The sequence below is a fragment of the Penicillium arizonense genome, assembly GCF_001773325.1.
Source record: "Penicillium arizonense strain CBS 141311 chromosome Unknown PENARI_contig003, whole genome shotgun sequence".
Classification (NCBI taxonomy): Eukaryota; Fungi; Ascomycota; class Eurotiomycetes; order Eurotiales; family Aspergillaceae; genus Penicillium; species Penicillium arizonense.
The window spans coordinates 1,026,453-1,044,003 of record NW_019173280.1 but is presented as its reverse complement, the minus strand read 5'-3'; the positions used below and the strand labels follow the sequence as shown (position 1 = coordinate 1,044,003).

Below are 17,551 nucleotides of genomic sequence, written 5' to 3'. Positions count from 1 at the left end.
CACACATCTTTTTCTCTTCTTCCGGGTTGCTATTTTTCATGCTACTTTTCATGTAGTTAAATCCACCGTGTATAATCAAACTAAACTCTTATATATTGTTATCATTCCATCCTGTGAACATAGCCCTAACGCCAGTTGAGCCACATACTTGAACTCAATCTGTAAAATGACCGTCAAATCTCTCTCAATGAATAAATTATCAGTTTTGAGGTCTTCTTAGGACTTCTTTTAAATCGATACGACAGCTATTGTCATGCTCTTACTCATCACTAGAAAATACCAAAAAAAGAGACGGAAAATGAAATGCCAAGTCAAGTGGGCATAAAATAATGTATCGATACTGCTAAGAACCCAATCTGCGTTCGATCCAACTCAGGCTTGTAAATAAATCGCCGCTCGTGCCTCTGGCAGCTGAAGGTAAACGCCCGCCACATTCCAACGTACGTTGACAATTAGGAACATCTCACGTAGACTCTTTACACCCTCAGCCAAGTCTGATTCCTCTCTAGCACACCGGTAGTGAGTTTCATAGACACGGTAGGCAAGATACTAGCACCTAAAGGGTTGAAGTAGGATAATGGCAAACCGGTCCAAAGTGACAATAGGCCACCATATTCTCCGCCGTTCTTCGATCCTCACAAGAGTGAGCACTTTCTGAATCGGAAATGCATCAACCCCGAGGCGGATATATATACTTCGGACCATCGGACATCCGCCGATGATCCCCCACCCCATCATCATAGTTGTAAGACCTGGCCAAAACAACCATCCTCATCAATCAATCAAAATGCCTGTCTATCACGTTGGTAAGTACCAGATAACTTATATATCTACAATTCACCTACAAAGGAACTAGCAACACTAACCAATACACATCAAGTCCTCTTCCGCCTCAAGCCCGGCGTTACCCCCGCTCAAATCGGAGCCTGGCGAGAGATATGCCAGGGAATGGTTGGGAAAATCCCAGGTTAGCAAGATATCCCAGAAGCGAGCCGTTGAAGCTGGTACATGTATTGATGAATATCACTCAATAGGTCTGCTGTCCATTAAGAGTGGTCCCCCATTGCCGATTAGCCTCCCCCGCGCTAAGGGCTTCGACATGGGGATTGTTGCTGTTTTGGAGACGCCGGAGCATATTGCTACTTATGCTGTGCATCCTGCTCATTTGGAGTATGTTGCCTGATAACGTTATTTCGTCTGTGGTGTAAGTTGCTGTGCTGACACTGTGTAGGGTTCACAAAATGCGCGAGGAGCTTTGTGATGATACCCTAGCCTATGACCTTGAGTTCTAGGTTGCAATTTGACCAGGATGTATGTGTCCATTGCAGGATGAGATGCAATGCTACAGATTAGTGGGAATGGAAAGTCGTCGAGTAGTGTCATCACAAATCTCGTTTGTACATTTCAGACTTTGACCTCAGTTTATTGTAATTGCCTGGGTCTTGCCAACGCGTGGATGCTCATAAAAATAAAACACATAACGCCGTATCAAAGTTCACCTCTAAGAAAAACCTGTCAAATGCGGCCGGCCGGATTTCCTATCCGCAATACTTTTATGTCCCGCCAACTGATACCAGAGAAACAATAATGGGAAGGCAAGGAGATTCCTTACTCCTTGGCATCAATCTTCTTGGCGGGCTGGTCGTTGCCGCCTTCGTCCTCGCGGGAGCGCTTCTGGGTGCTCTGCACCACGGGGACACCACTGCAATTAGTTAGTATAGAATCTCTCACGGCGAGCATCAGATCAGGTTAACTTACCGAGAATCCTTCTGGGCCTCACGAGGAGCCTGGAAGCCGTTCTTCTGGTCCTCGGAGCGGCGATCACGCCAGTCGCGCTCCTTGCGGTCGCCGCCATCCCGACCGCCACGGCCACGGCCACGACCGCCGCGACCACGACCACCACGGCCACCACGAGAGTTGTTGTTGTTGCGGCCCTGGCTGGGGTAGACATTGCCAGCCTTGATTTGCTCGACCTTCTCGTCGCAGTAGTCCTTCTTGCTCTTGTAGGTGAGCTCCTTGCCCTTGTACTGGGGCTTCTCCTCGAGAGCGAGGAAGGCCTTCTGCTTCTCCTCATCAGCGAATTCAACGAAGACGGAACCCTTGAAGGTACGGTCGTTGTTCAGGCGGCGGAGACGGATGGCGTTGACGGGGCCGTAGGGGGCAAAGAGAGCCTCGATATCAAGCTGAGTGGTGGGCTCCTCCTCTCCGAAACCGAAGCCCTTGACGTAGATGCTGCGGGCCATGGTGGCATCCTCGTACACCTTGACGGCGCTGGAGTCGTGCTCGTTAACCGACTCGGGGAGAGGAACCTTGCGCTTGACGGCAGTGTCGTTGTCGGTCAGCTCGACAGTCTCGGCGGTCTTGAGAGCCTCAACGATAGCGCTGAAAGGTTGGAAGCGGCGCATGCGCTTGAAGGAGTGCAGGAGCTCAAGGGGGACAGCGTTGTTGGCGCTGCCGCCGACCTTGGAGAGCAGGAACTTGTCCATGGGGAGGTTGGAGTCGGAAAAGTAGAACTCAACCTATAGTTTGCGCGTTAGTAATGTTCAAATGAGACAAAAATATTGGTTTGATCGCACCTGCTTGCGGATCTGCACCGGGTCGTCGGTTTCCTCCTGGGTGGAGGGATCGAACTTGGCGTTGTTGCGGGCACCACCACGACCGAAGCGGCCACCGCGCTGGAAGTTACGGGTCTCGCGCTCAGGCTTAGCAGAAGCCTTCTCCTCCGACTGCTCCGACTTCTCACCGAGCTTGGCAGCTTCAGCGACAATGCGAGCCTCGTCGGCGTCCTCAACGGGCTTTTCGGAAGCGGCGCCCTCCTTCAGCTCAGCGAGCACATTCTGGACGTCCTTCTCTGCCTCAACGTTGGCAACGGGGGTCTTCTGTTCCTCAGCCATTGCGAATTTTGGATGCGACTGTTGTGTTTGAAGTGGTAGGCAGGAAGCAGGTGAGTAGCCGAGGTGACTCAAGCGCAAGGATGAGTCAGATGGGGAAGGTAGGGGTCTGCGCGTGATAAGTCGTAGTATATGATCAATGCGCCGAATATCTTAACCAGAACAGAATGGGAGAATGGGATGAATCGAGTACAATCGGCGGGGAGAATCTGGAATTTTTTTTAGGAGCTTTGATGCGGCCTGAGGCATTAGGCTAGACCGCATAGGGCCTAGTGGATTCTGTCCCACTTAGGCAGTCCGACATGTCCGCAGATCTATACGATGTACAATATAGTCGTTTTGAGGAACGAGATGAGTTGAGGGTTGAAGGAGTTAAGAGAGAAGAAAGTAACATCATAGAGTTATCTCGCCATGGATAGTTGAGCCGTTCTCACCGCTCAAGAGTCGAGTCCATCGCGCCTGCCTACATAGACATGCAGTCACGTTCTCGTCTTCATTCCAACTTTCTTTGTCTTCTCTCACACACATCAGATTACACCAGCATATTCAACAATATTCTTCCTGATCATCCATCCGTTCTGCGAGTCAGACATGGTCGCAGAACCAGTGACCGCATAGCAAACCTCTGTCTCAACGTGCATTTTATCCAAGGCTACGGAGCAATTGACACATTGCCATTCTCTGACAGTAGCTGAAAATGGTTCCAGCACAGAGAGTCTCGTCGGACAAGGAGGGTTGGCCGGCGCAAGATGTATGTTCACCCTCTTGAGGCCGTGAGACCTTCCTGACCATCCTCGAACAGATCATATACCTCTGCATTGTCGGGCCACTCATGCTGGCAGCAGTTTTCGAATGGATTCTCTGGCTGTGTGCTTTTTTATATTGCCTGGTGAAGGTTTATCGTAAGGCGGACCATTGGAGCATCAAGGTGCTTGCTGTCGTGATGATCATTTTGTTCTCGGCGACGCGGTAAGTTTCCAGAAGATGGAGAGATTGGATACATATTGCATGACTTTGGAGACAAATAACTAACCAAAGAGTCTCATAGGTTTTCCTTTCTTCCCGTCATGATTGTTACCCTCCCGCTGCCACCACAAGTCACCGTGTGGTTGCCCCATGGAATGGTCCATGGATTTCAAATATTCGCATTTTGGGCCTTTTCAATCCTGCTCGTTGGGCCATGGCTTTTCTGTGTTTATGGCCTGGCTACTAATTCACTGGGGAGAGCGAAGAAGATCAAACGTGTTCTTGATGATCGGACTGCCCCCAAGACCGTGGTTGTGATGCCTGTGTACAAGGAGGAGCCAGCAGTCTTAATCAAAGCAATCGACTCGGTGGTTGATTGCGATTACCCCGCCAATTGCATCCATGTCTTCCTTTCCTATGATGGTGGTACTGTGGACGAGCCATATCTTCGAGTGCTTCACCATCTGGGGATCCCGATCTCCCTGGAAAGCTATCCACAGAGCATCGACGTTATTTACAAAGGCGCCCGAATCACTGTCTCGCGTTTCAAGCACGGCGGGAAGAGACATTGCCAAAAGCATACCTTCAAGCTGATCGATAAAGTGTATGCAGAGTATTTGAGACGGCATGATAACCTTTTCTTGCTCTTCATAGATTCTGACTGTATACTTGATCGGGTCTGCTTGCAAAACTTCATGTATGACATGGAGCTCAAACCTGGGAGCAAGCACAACATGCTGGCCATGACGGGGATCATCACCTCAACAACGAACAAGAACAACCTGCTTACAGTTCTTCAGGACATGGAATACATCCATGGTCAGCTCTTTGAGCGCTCTGTCGAGTCTGCCTGCGGTGCTGTGACCTGCCTTCCCGGCGCTCTCACAATTCTACGTTTCTCAGCCTTTCGCAAAATGGCCAAATACTATTTTTCAGACAAGGCGGAACAATGTGACGATCTCTTTGATTATGGGAAATGTCATCTTGGGGAAGACCGCTGGCTCACTCACCTCTTCATGATTGGTGCGAAGGAGCGATATCAGATTCAACTGTGCACGAGCGCCTTTTGCAAAACCGAGGCCGTTCAGGACTTTAGCAGTCTGTTGAAACAACGTCGGCGATGGTTCCTGGGATTTATCACTAACGAGGTTTGCATGATCACGGATATCCGGCTATGGGTGCGGTATCCACTGCTGTGTCTCGTTCGCTTCATGCAAAACACGATCCGCACGACGGCACTGCTGTTTTTCATCATGATCATTGCACTTCTCACAACATCGAAAAAGGCAAATGATCTCCCTGTCGGCTTCATGGGCGTTTCTCTCGGGTTGAATTATCTGCTCATGCTGTACTTTGGCCTCCGACTCAAGCGATACAAGGCCTGGCTGTACCCAATCATGTTCCTCGTGAATCCATTCTTCAACTGGATCTACATGGTGTACGGGATTTTCACAGCCGGTCAGCGAACATGGGGAGGACCACGGGCCGATGCTGCAACGGCGGACGACCATACCACACCGGCGGAAGCAGCTGAACGGGCGAGGCAACAAGGCGATGAGCTCAATGTGGATGTCGACACATTCCGCAGCAACCAAGTACGACGGACATCGGTCCCCATCCGGCCATCAGAGAAAGTGGAAGGACGATTTGCACCGGCGGAGCAACTTCTAGATGGCTTCTATGTCAACACTGCCGGACCCGGGCCTGCGCTAGCGCGGATAGTCAATGCCATGGAAGATCCTGAGTGTCAGCTACCACCTCGCCTTTGCTATTCGACGGAATCAGTGCTTAGCGCATCGTCAGATTGTCGCTCCGGATTCGTGCAGATGCCACAAGACGTGGACAACCTCCTGATGAGTGAGGAGGACCAGAAGAAACTCTATTATGCCCGCCAAGGTCGGGCATCAACGGGCACAATAAGTACCCATAACCTAGATAACCCTTTTGGTACTGGAGATGACGAAGATGCTATTCAGTCTATGGCATCCGGGTCTGAACGATATGAGCTTGAGGTGCCGGCGCAAGTCTACCAGATGAACCGCCTCGAGAACATCGCTCCGGGTGACGAAGTCTTTAACCAGAAGTGAGGCGAAGATAGCCCGGACAACATGGCCCACCGTATGATATTCTTCTACCTGACGTCAGTTTTTTTTTTTTTTTTTCTTCTCAGTTCCACACGTTTGCCTTGTTCTCTCATGTATTTCCAGCCACTATTCTTATTATAGGCATTGTGTTGGCAATTCTCTTAGTGGTGCCTATCCACTCTCACATCAACATTCATCCCAGATATCAAACAATAGAGTAGACACATTCTCGTAGGGCTATGATGTAGCTGAGAGCGGTGACCAGATTTTCCACATTCTGCCGGGTACCAGGGCGGTGAAGGTGGGTTAGTCCAGCAGCCGCCAGAAGGTTCGATGTGAAAACACCAAGTGCTGATGGTAGTTATATGTAGTCTAGGTAGATCGCTGAATGTTGGAGGTTTTGTTATTTTGAAAGATTTTGCCTTACTTTATACCCCTAAAATACCCCATACTTTTTTTATTTTTTACCTTTTTGACAGACCGCTTGACAACTTGGCCATCGCCCCTCCAATAATAGTGGAGTGGCGTGCAAATTCTCCCCTCCGACTTCTCGCTCCTTTTCTCTCTTGAACCTCCATCCTTCCACCACCTCCCCTCACATCCCTCACTACTTTCTACCACAATGAGTGTCGTCGGTATAGATTTGGGTGCGCAGAGCACCAAGATTGGTGTTGCCCGTAACAAGGGTATTGACATTGTGCGTACTGCCCCACGTTCCCAATGCGGGTTCGCGATTTTCTGTCCAGATGATCGAGACCCCATGCACAGTACATGAAGACCTGGCGCTAACCTGACCTTTGATGTTTTAGATTGCCAATGAGGTTTCCAATCGTCAGACACCGTGAGTTCTATTCCGAAGTCCCGCCATGATACATTTGCAAATGGAGGACTAACTATTTATTCTAGCTCCCTCGTTGCCTTCACTGCCCGCAGCAGACACATCGGAGAGGCCGCCAAGGGTGGTGAGATCTCCAACCTGAAGAACACCATCGGCTCTCTCAAGCGCCTGATCGGCCGCTCTTTCAACGACCCCGATGTCGCCATTGAGCAGGAATACAACACAGCACCTCTGGTCGACGTCGATGGCCAGGCCGGTGTCGAGGTTAACTACCTCGGCAAGAAGGAGAAGTTCACAGCCACTCAGTTGGTCGCCATGTTCCTTGGCAAGATCAAGGACATCACCTCCAAGGAGTTGCGCCTTCCCGTCTCCGACTGCACCGTCAGCGTTCCCGCCTGGTTCACCGATGTGCAGCGCCGCGCCATGATTGACGCCGGTGACATTGCCGGTCTGAACGTCCTCCGTCTCATCAACGACACCACCGCCACCGCTCTCGGTTGGGGTATCACCAAGCTGGACCTCCCCGGCCCCGAGGAGAAGCCCCGCCGCGTCATGTTTATCGACATTGGTTACAGTGACTATACTTGCTCCATTGTTGAGTTCCGCAAGGGTGAGCTCAACGTCAAGTCCACCACCTATGACCGTCACTTCGGTGGTCGTAACTTCGACAAGGCCCTGACCGAGCACCTTGCCGATGAGTTCAAGGAGAAGTTCAAGGTCGACATCCGCACCCACCCCAAGGCCTGGGCCCGTACCCTCGTCGCCGCTGAGAAGCTCAAGAAGGTCCTGTCGGCCAACCCCCAGGCACCCATTAACATCGAGTCCCTGATGGAGGACACCGATGTCCGCGCTATGATCAAACGTGACGAGCTTGAGTCCATGGTCAAGCCCCTCCTTGAGCGTCTGACTGTCCCCATTGAACAGGCGCTCGCCGAGGCCAAGCTCACCGCCGCTGACATCGACCAAATCGAGATGGTCGGTGGCTGCACTCGTGTCCCCGCCATCAAGGAGACCCTCACCAACTACTTCGGAAAGACCCTCTCCTTCACCCTGAACCAGGATGAGGCCATTGCTCGTGGCTGTGCCTTCAGCTGTGCTACCCTCTCCCCCGTTTTCCGTGTCCGTGACTTCTCCGTTCACGATATTGTTAACTACCCCATCGACTTCACCTGGGAGCAGTCCCCCGAGATCCCCGATGAGGACACCAGCCTTACCGTCTTCAGCCGTGGCAACGTCATGCCCTCTACTAAGATCCTCACCTTCTACCGCAAGCAACCCTTCGACCTCGAGGCTCGTTACACCCAGGCCGAGACCATGCCCGGCAAGGTTAACCCCTGGATCGGCCGTTTCTCCGTCAAGGGTGTCCAGGCTGATGCCAACAACGACTTCATGATCTGCAAGCTCAAGGCCCGCCTTAACTTGCACGGTATCCTGAATGTTGAGTCTGGATACTACGTTGAGGATATGGAGGTTGAGGAGCCCGTCGAGGAGGAAAAGAAGGAGGGTGATGTAAGTGTTATCTGATCCCACACACGTAGCAGCTGTACTGACCATTTCCAGGCTATGGACACCGACGAGAAGGAGGAGCAGCCCAAGAAGACCCGCAAGGTCAAGAAGCAGGTCCGCAAGGGCGACCTCCCCATCGCCTCCGCCACCGGCGGCTTCGACGAGTCCGTCAAGGCTGCCTGGACCGAGCGCGAGAACTCTATGTACATGGAGGACAAGCTTGTTGCCGAGACCGACGAGAAGAAGAACGAGCTCGAGGCCTCAATCTACGAACTCCGTGACAAGATCGACGGCGTTTACTCTGAATTCGCCAGTGACGAGGAGAAGGAGAAGCTCCGTGCCAAGCTCAGCGCCACCGAGGTGAGTTTACATATATCATTCTATCAACAACTTATATACTGACTCTTTTCCAGGACTGGCTCTATGAGGATGGTGACGACACCACCAAGTCCATCTACATCGCCAAGATGGACGAAATCCGCTTCATCGCCGGCCCCATAATCCAGCGCTACAAGGAGAAGGTCGAGGCCGAGCGCGAGGTTATCCGTAAGGCCGAGGAGGCCGCCGCCTCCAAGCGCCGCGCCGAGCTCGCTGCCCAGAAGGCCACCGAGGACGCCGCAGCCCAGAACGAGGAGAACGCCCGGAAGTACGCTGAGGCTGACTCCGAGATGAAGGACGCTCCCGCCGAGGACAAGCAGTAAATCAGATGACATAATTGATCACTGATTTTCTTACGTTTGGACCTGGTTATGGGAATGGAAATGGGAACCCGCGCCGGCGTGTCATACTCGGATCATGGCCTTTTGTTGCTTCCATTGATCCTGAGATGGGCGTTGGCGCGGTATGACGAAAAGAACTTTTCACAGATTTTTACGGACTAGACTCGATCAACTCAACGAACAACATGGTTGATTATTTTTTTGTTCTTAATGGCAAACGGTTATGTTGTAGATCGTTCCTTTTTTTCCTTGGACGCTTATGAATAGATGAATATACTCAACGCCTTTGTCTTCAACAATTTGCTTTGCAAATTTATTTATTCGGATCAAGAAGTAAGCGCAGTCTACAACATTTGTGGCATCTTCAGCGTCTTCGTCCCCTATTCGTTGGATCGATTGCTTAGACAATGAACAGCCAGCAAGGCGACAGCAGTAACACATCTGAGCCTCGTGGCCAATGATGTGAGAATTATATCAGCAAGACCCGGTGAAGCTTATTGGCCTATTTAAATCTAGTATCCTCCAGTGAAGAAGCTGTATTATTAATCTGGCAACCTGATAATCCTCTGACCTGACTAAATGTGGCGACTCGACCTATGGTCGTTGAACATTTGACGGGACATCTGATATTCGTGGCCTGAGACCTGAGGCCACAGGAAATAATTTCACGTGGTCCTTATCTCCGTGCTGACCAAGCTATCGCCGTGGAACCGCGTCGAATTCGCCTCAGCGCCTGCCTATTCGGGACGTATAAGCTTTACCCTGTCGCAAACTACTCACCTTTCTACTTCTCCCAGTTCAACTCTGCCTTTTCAATACCCAGTTCGCGACATCAAGATGGAAGCCTCGATGGAGCTAACCGTTCACCACCATGGTACCCCGCATACCTTCACCCTCCCATCATCAGCAACACTACAAGACCTATCCACCGAAATAGAGAGCACCCTCAACATCCCAACAGACAACCAAAAGCTCCTAATAGCCCCAAAGCCAGGAATGCAAAAAGCGCCGTTCCCCCCAACACGGCTAGACAGCATCCTCCAGACAACATCCCCAAAATTCAAAATCACCCTGCTCGGCACCCCAGCCCAAGCAATCGCCGACCTACACGAACAATCCGCCAGCGAAAGACGCCGCCAAGAAGCGCGAGCAACGCACCTGGCAGCAGCAAGACGCAACAAACCAGCCACCACAACCCGCGCAAGCGGCGTGCACACCCTCTCATCCTCAAGCAACAACTACACCTTCCACCGTCTCCTCCCACTCTCCTACCTACCGAACCCAGACCGCTCACTCGACTTCCTCAAACGCCTCCGCGACGACCCAGGCATTCGCACCGCAATGGCCAAACACAAATTCTCCGTCCCGCTCTTGACGGAGATGAACCCGGCAGAACATACAACCAGCGAATCTCGGACGCTGGGTCTAAACCGGAATAAGGGCGAGGTTATTGAATTGCGGCTGCGGACGGATGCGTATGATGGATATCGCGATTATCGAACTATTCGGAAGACGCTTTGTCATGAGCTGGCGCATTGTGTGTTTGGGCCTCATGATCGCGATTTTTGGAATTTGACGGCGCAGATTGAGAAGGAGGTTGAGAGTGGGGATTGGAAGTCTGGTGGTCATAGTGTTTCTGGGCAGGAGTTTTATAATCCGCGTGATTGGGAGAGTGTGCAGGGTGGGGAGGGAGAGTATGTTGATGAGTGTGGGTGGACTGGGGGTGAGTTTGTGCTTGGTGGGTTGAGGGAGGATGAGGCTGGGAGGAGGGCTGGGGCTGGGGCGTCTGGTGCTGAGTCCAGGAGGGAGATTATGGCTAGGGCTGCTGAGGAGAGGATGAAGAAGGAGGAGAGAACTGGGAAGCAGGATGATGCTACGTGATGCCACTTGTTTTTGGGATATTTACTCCTTTCATGATGATTTATGACCTTTTGCATTTACATATGAGACCATTGGATTGTTTAATATTCGTTGGTTAATATTCATTCTTTGTACATCAGATTTGTTTTGTCGCATATTTAACCGAATTTAAGACCTCCATGTTCAAACCTGCTCGTTTACAAACAGACCAGCCATACCCTGTCCAGTACCAATACACATGCTAGTAACCAGAATCTTGCTCTTTGTCCGACGAGCCTCGCTCAGAATGGTAGCGATTTGACGTGCACCCGTCGCGCCCAGTGGGTGGCCGAGGGCGATGGCACCGCCACGGGGGTTGACTTTGGCATGGTCAAGACCAAGGGTCTTGACACAGTAGACAGCCATAGAAGCAAAAGCCTCGTTGATCTCATAGATGTCAATGTCATTCTTGTCAAGCTGGAACTTGCTCAGCAGCTTGGGAATGGCGGCAGTTGGGCCAATACCCATAACGCGAGGCGGCACACCAGCGACGGTAGCACCGCAGAACTTGGCGAGGATAGGCTGGTTCAGCTCAATGGCCTTTGAGCGACGCATCAAGAGAACAGAGGCAGCTAGTCGAATGAGTTAGAAATTGACCGACTCTTTAACGAGGACAAAACATACCACCATCAGTAACCTGACTAGAGTTTCCACCCGTAGACTTATCACCAAACTGCGGGAACGCAGGACGAATCTTAGACAACGACTCGAACGTAGTCCCTGGACGAATACCATCATCCCGAGTAAGAGTAACCTCCTTAACCTCCCCAGTCTTAGGATCCTTCACCTTAACAGTGATGGGAGCAATCTCATCATCGAACCAGCCAGCCTTCTGCGCAGCCTCAGCACGACGGAATGACTCTGCTGCATACCGGTCCTGCTGCTCACGCGGGATATCAAAGTCCTTGCCAACGTTCTCGGACGTCTGACCCATGGGTTGCATGCAGTCGGCGGCTTCCTGGTTACGCAGGACCTCCTCGCTGAACGGCTTCTCGAGGCGATCGCCGGCGGCGGACATCAACTCGGCGCCCATGGCGACTCCGATGTCGATGGCGCCGAGCTGGATCTGATTTGCGATGTCCTGGACGGCTTTCAAACCTGACGAGCAGAAGCGGTTTACTGAGGAGGCGCCGGCTGTGTGGGGGATTCCGGCTGCTAGGGCGGCGGCGCGGACCATGTAGGCGGCCTTGGCTTCGCTGACCTGGTTTGGTGGTTAGATGGTTGAAATGTGATGCAGGGGTTCAGCATGGTGGGAGGTTGATGGGACATACATTGCCGAGACAGACATCTTCGATCAGGGCAGGGTCGATCTGGGACTTGGCCAGGGTTTCCTTGAGGAGAGCGTAGATGATGAAATCAAGCTCTGTGTCCTTGAACCCACCCTTGCGTGCCTTGGTGAGGGGTGTGCGGAGAGCAAGTGTGATAACGACATCGTCGGGATTCTTTTGGGTGCTTCGGAAGTATGTTAGGCCCATATATCCCTGCCGAGGTTATTTGAACTTACATAGCGTTGAGGCCGCTGGCGGAGGCGGGCTTAAGGTGGCTCAGGAGCGAGCTAAGACGGTCTGCGGCCATGGTGAATTATGAAAGAAAGACTAGAGCGGTTTGCAAGGTTAGTTGAATTTGTTGCTTAACCCCCGGACTTTTGTAGTGCTGGTGTATGACAGTGAATGTTCAGATCTTTCAAGGTTATTGCGGGGAAGCTTCAACGCGAGCTTCACTTCCAGGATCGCAGGCCGAGACAAGAAGACCAAGGGATCTGCTCTGGGATGAGAGGAAGAGTGACTTACTGATTATGCAAGGATGTTAATGATGAAGTCAAGTTGAGTGGGCAGGAAGAGAAGAAGTATGAGAGAAGATCTCCGCATCGCTCTGTAGCCCGAGTGTGCCGAGGCTCATTTTGCTATTCGGCCGGTAAGTACCCACTACCTCCGGACTGGCCTACACCACATACTAATGACAGGTACATTCTACATATCCGGGATTTAACGTCCTTTTATTGACTTTCCAACGTCACAATGCCTAGGCAAATTTCGGGTTGAGCTCTTAAAGAACAACATCCATGTTTCAGAGCAACGTAATCAAAATGCTAAACGAAGGACATTAACTACTATGATCCTATCCTATACCTATAACTACCACGGCACAGTCCCATTCTCATCAGAATACGTCCCAGTCTCCCCATCAACCGACAAAGTCGCCAACCGCACAATATTAACAGCAGATTCAGACGCAGGTCGTCCAATCCCGCGCGAGAAATGCGTGGCAGTCAGATTCGGAGCCGAGGCATTAACCTTCCACCCCTGTTCTTCGAACAGTGCCGCATAATGTAGCGTCAGCATATTCAGAGCGGCCTTGGTGCTGCGGTAGGTCGGGAATGAAGGGCTGCGAAGCTTCTCCCAGATCCCAGATGATGGTTCACTCCGCAGACCCATCGACCCCGTGTGAGAAGAAACGAAGACAATGCGAGGTGGTGAGGCTACGGCTTTCGCAAGAAGGGGTTTGAAGGCCTCGGTTGTTGCTGCTGCGCCGAAGACGTTGACTTCGTATGCATCGCGGTAGAGTTTCCGAAGCTGGGCAAGGTTGGATTTCTCAGTCCCTTGTGATTTTATTTCTTCTCGCAGCTTCGCAAAGTCCGGTGTTGCCCCGAGGTCGCCCTGTTCTTGCTTCTTTTGCTGCTGCAGGAGGACGTCGAGCTCGGTGTTGATGCCCGCATTATTTACGAGCACATCGAGGTGTCCATGCTTTGAGGCGATATGCTGTGCTGCTAGCTCGATGGAAGCGTCGTCGCTTACATCAATAGTGACTGGTTCCACTGATGCGCCGGTGGGATCCAATTCTGCGGCGGCTTTAGCACCACGTCCTGCATCTCGGGAACCGAGAAGAATGTAATAATTGTCTTGTGAGGAGAGGAGGAGCTTGGCAACTTCGTAACCAATGCCTCGGTTTGCACCTGTGATGAGGACGATGGTTAGTTGGGTACTCATGATTGTTGTCTAGGTTGAGTTTGATGAATGAGAGATATGACCCCAATGATCAATCAGCCTTTTGTACCACAGAAACGCATCTAAAAAGCTTGCGTGTTCTCCCTAGAGTGCTTGAATCCGCCGCAAGGAATGCAGTCTCTCGGACATTACGTCTTAAGTCCGACCGGGTTCAAAGGACAAGGGTGATGACACAAACTACCAACTTCACGCAGCCAACATTGTTTGATTAACAGGGCTGGATGAATACGGTGTTGGTAATCGAGAAAAATGATATTTCAAACTCTTCGCAAATCCTAGATAGTGGGAAATGCTATATACTGCCACAATAGTTGTATTTCCTCTCAATAATCGAGATTACAGATGCAATGTTCCTTGAAGCCTCAAGTCCTTCAAACTTGCACCAACGTAGACCCCAATCTTACCACTCACCAACCGCCACTTCTGAGCCACAACATCCCACTCACTCAGATCCCGACGAGTCAAGGCCAATGTGACGGAATCTTTCTCGCCCGCATTCAGTGAGACTTTCTCAAAGCCGCGGAGCTGCTTGACACCGGAAGGAGTGTCGATATAAAGCTGCGCAGCTTCCTTTCCAGCCACTGGGCCAGTGTTTTTCACTGTGAATTTGACCCGGGCGAGAACATCCCACAGATCAACTTGTCCACCCTGCTCAATAGCCCCAGAAGGATATCTGGCGGCATTGTTTGCCTTCTTGGTCTTGGTAACAGAAAGCGAGCCATATTCAAACGAAGTATACGATAGACCGAACCCAAACTCATATCTAGGTGTGATATTTCTGGACTCAAAGTCGCGGTAGTCGATGAAGATACCCTCAGAAAAGTCGCTCTGAGGATAGTTGACATAGTCACCCTCTGGGAGACTGGGGTCAAGTAGCGCGCCATAGTCACTGATATTCTTCGGAACAGAGTACGGCATCTTACCAGAGAAGTTCTCATCACCGTAGAGCAATGCAACTGTGGCAGCACCGGAATCCTGGCCTGGTGTATGGGCATAGACAATAGCAGTGACATTAGGATGATCAGCGAAATTGTCAACGAGACGGACTCCCGCGTTGTGGATCACGACAATCGTGTTGCCACACTGATCAGCGACAGAAAGGACCAAGTTGTCAGAATAATCATCATAAACACCAGGTCTGTCATATCCTTCAGATGCCCACGCATTGATGAAGACCAAGCAAGCATCCGAAGCGGGGACACCTTCAGGTGCTGGACTTTCGACATCCCAAAACAGGGCCGAGTTATCTTTCATAGCTCGGTTTGTAAGGGCGTCGAGAGGACCAGAGACATAGGTGGGCGTTGTTGCACCAGAACCACCGCCCATGATGATCGTACCGTTGATCGCAATAGACTGAAGCTCAACTGATTGTCCTTCATTAAGTCCAATTGCAGCCATAATTTGCTGGACATCAGTGCTTTCGTAACCGAGTCCCCACGATCCGAATCCACTGGTAGATGGGACTGATGCTTTATAGGTTGCGGCGGAGTACCCGAAGACGGACAGGACCTGTGGCTTTTTGAGGGGCAATGCATGATTATTCTTCACAAGAACATGGCCTTCAACTGCACCTTGTAGGATAACAGGGCGAGCAGCTGGGTCTCTTGCGTCCACTCTCTTGTGTGGTGTAATGACAGAATAGGGCATTCCAGCTCCAGGTTCGGGAATGCTGCTATCTTGACCCAGATAGTACCATGCAGCAAGAATACTGAGTGATGTCAGTTTCTATACGTTTTCAATATAGGGTTCAAAACATACCGAGTGGCCATATCATTCAATCGACTCTCCGGAACAGAGCCGTTGTTGATTGCAGTAGTCAGATTGTCACCCCAGTATTTAGTGTCAGGCATGACCATATCAAGACCGGCCAAAGCGCTGGCAACTCCGCTGTCTGTATACAAAGTTAGTGAGATGAATGAGAAATACCTGGGTTTAGAGTAATCGCTTACGTTGCGCAGTCCAATCAGTAACCACAAATCCCTAAACGGTCAGCTTTTCTACTACAACACCAAAAGATAATCCGAGTAGATACCTGGAAACCAAGCTCCGTCTTAAGAAGCCCATTGAGAGTCTTGCTGTTGGCACAGCCATATGAGTTGTTGATTCGGTTATAACTGTAGGCGAATTGTCAGCCACGAATAATCACGAAGTAAATTCGTCTCACCTGCACATGATATTCACAGAGCCTGCCTTGATGGCATCTTGGAAAGGCCTAATGATGAATAGATTAACATTAGCAAGAGTATCACTTGGATCGTTTGTTAGATATTTACAACGCACCATAGGTATAATTCATGAATCGTCTTATCATCCACATTCGACGAAACCGCCTCGGTCTGAGGGGTGCTACCAGTAACAGGGTTCCGATTTGTCTCTTGCTCGTTCATAATGTAGTGCTTGAGACTGGTCATCACACCACGTTTGTTGAATGCTGTGACGGTGTCGGCAGCAAGGACACCGCTTAGATATGGGTCATTACTGAACCCTTCCCAGTTTCGACCATTACGAGCGACGCGACCGAGAGGGCCAACAACTATAATCACATCTGTCAGTAACGCAAATTACGAAGCTATGTTATTCATGAAGATGCTTACCTGGACCGAGGGCAATATTGACACCTTTCGCTTTAAACTCGCCGGCCATGAAGTGTGCTCGTTGGGTCGTGAGTTTCCGGTTCCAACTGCTGAGTTTAGCGAAGAAACAGTTTGTATGTGCCAGGTATATCTTACCTTGCACCAACACTTAGTCCGGCCGGATACCCATTGACTAGATCAGTAGATCGAAGTCCATTTCCGGCATCCGAGAGACAAAGTCCGGGGAATCCGAGTCGTGAGATAGCTGGAATGAAACCAGAGCACCCATTCTCAGTCGTGGAAGCGCCGAAAGTAAGGTTTGACTTAATTTGTTAGTTTGTTTGATAATTACCCGCGGGGTGGTAGTTAGGATACCTTTTCTTCAAGTGACAACTGGGCGACAAACGCTTTTGCCTTGGTGTATGACTCTGCCCAGTCTCCAGTCCCAGTCCCACTAGCTAAGAAGAAAGAAAGGTTAGCATATATGACTAGTTATACTTGGTATAGTATGGCAAGTGACTTACGTGACGGATACACAGGCGGACTTTGACCATAAAAGTGACTGTCGGACGTGATAACATCGGCCGTAACGCTTGCAATGCAAGCGCTGAAAGCAAGGAACCTCATATTGAGGATATGGTGTAATATAACCCGAGCCTGAAGAATTGTTCTACCCTAACCAGAAGGGAGAACTTGCTTAATATACGATCATCATCATGGGATGCTCGGAGTACAGCCGATGCCTCAACTGCCGACACGACGTATGTATGCTGGACACCAAGACGCTAATACAATAAATCAGCGCATCTTCATTTGTTTGTTCCCTGATTACCACCGTGGCTTAATGCCTTGGCGTGTGTATATGATCTATACCGAACTTCCCCGCCTTCCCCGCAAATATCCCTTGCAGGCGCAGGTATAATACATGGATACAACTTCCCCACGGGCAGAGAGGAGCTAATGGATATAGTCAAACCTAAATGTGTTATGGACCCCATAGATTTAGTGCTCATGCCCTCGGGATCCTTTATGGCTAGTATTACCCCTCCACATCTTCAATCCCGCTAAGC

At 50.7% G+C, this 17,551-nt stretch overlaps 7 protein-coding genes across 7 annotated transcripts; 4 read left to right on the top strand and 3 right to left on the bottom strand.

Moving 5' to 3' along the window:
• Positions 1–787: 787 nt before the first annotated feature.
• PENARI_c003G06281 (Dabb family protein) lies at positions 788–1,292 on the top strand (the record flags this gene model as incomplete). The annotated part of the gene is made up of 4 exons (XM_022628437.1): positions 788–806; positions 881–967; positions 1,035–1,170; positions 1,232–1,292. The coding sequence occupies 4 exons, from the start codon at positions 788–790 to the stop codon at positions 1,290–1,292; spliced, it is 303 nt and encodes a 100-aa protein (XP_022491773.1).
• Positions 1,293–1,608: 316 nt separating this feature from the next.
• PENARI_c003G06935 (tRNA maturation protein LHP1) lies at positions 1,609–2,894 on the bottom strand (the record flags this gene model as incomplete). The annotated part of the gene is made up of 3 exons (XM_022628482.1): positions 1,609–1,702; positions 1,759–2,519; positions 2,577–2,894. 3 exons carry the CDS (start codon positions 2,892–2,894, stop codon positions 1,609–1,611), a joined length of 1,173 nt encoding a protein of 390 aa, XP_022491283.1.
• Positions 2,895–3,588: 694 nt separating this feature from the next.
• On the top strand, positions 3,589–5,944 carry chsD (chitin synthase D; the record flags this gene model as incomplete). Its single annotated transcript, XM_022628811.1, has 3 exons — positions 3,589–3,642; positions 3,694–3,860; positions 3,940–5,944. 3 exons carry the CDS (start codon positions 3,589–3,591, stop codon positions 5,942–5,944), a joined length of 2,226 nt encoding a protein of 741 aa, XP_022491763.1.
• A 619-nt stretch (positions 5,945–6,563) lies between these two features.
• On the top strand, positions 6,564–8,986 carry hsp88 (Hsp70 chaperone Hsp88; the record flags this gene model as incomplete). Its single annotated transcript, XM_022628318.1, has 5 exons — positions 6,564–6,638; positions 6,751–6,782; positions 6,848–8,288; positions 8,340–8,645; positions 8,699–8,986. 5 exons carry the CDS (start codon positions 6,564–6,566, stop codon positions 8,984–8,986), a joined length of 2,142 nt encoding a protein of 713 aa, XP_022491644.1.
• An 855-nt stretch (positions 8,987–9,841) lies between these two features.
• PENARI_c003G09911 (putative zinc metalloproteinase) lies at positions 9,842–10,885 on the top strand (the record flags this gene model as incomplete). The annotated part of the gene is made up of 1 exon (XM_022628693.1): positions 9,842–10,885. One exon carries the CDS (start codon positions 9,842–9,844, stop codon positions 10,883–10,885), a length of 1,044 nt encoding a protein of 347 aa, XP_022491707.1.
• A 162-nt stretch (positions 10,886–11,047) lies between these two features.
• On the bottom strand, positions 11,048–12,478 carry kat1 (putative 3-ketoacyl-CoA ketothiolase (Kat1); the record flags this gene model as incomplete). Its single annotated transcript, XM_022628102.1, has 4 exons — positions 11,048–11,475; positions 11,528–12,104; positions 12,175–12,355; positions 12,408–12,478. The coding sequence occupies 4 exons, from the start codon at positions 12,476–12,478 to the stop codon at positions 11,048–11,050; spliced, it is 1,257 nt and encodes a 418-aa protein (XP_022491842.1).
• A 560-nt stretch (positions 12,479–13,038) lies between these two features.
• On the bottom strand, positions 13,039–17,108 carry PENARI_c003G01672 (uncharacterized protein; the record flags this gene model as incomplete). The annotated part of the gene is made up of 11 exons (XM_022628112.1): positions 13,039–13,856; positions 14,313–15,616; positions 15,667–15,799; positions 15,858–15,888; positions 15,941–16,022; positions 16,073–16,120; positions 16,189–16,441; positions 16,503–16,588; positions 16,638–16,804; positions 16,857–16,939; positions 17,006–17,108. The coding sequence occupies 11 exons, from the start codon at positions 17,106–17,108 to the stop codon at positions 13,039–13,041; spliced, it is 3,108 nt and encodes a 1,035-aa protein (XP_022491703.1).
• Positions 17,109–17,551: the final 443 nt, after the last annotated feature.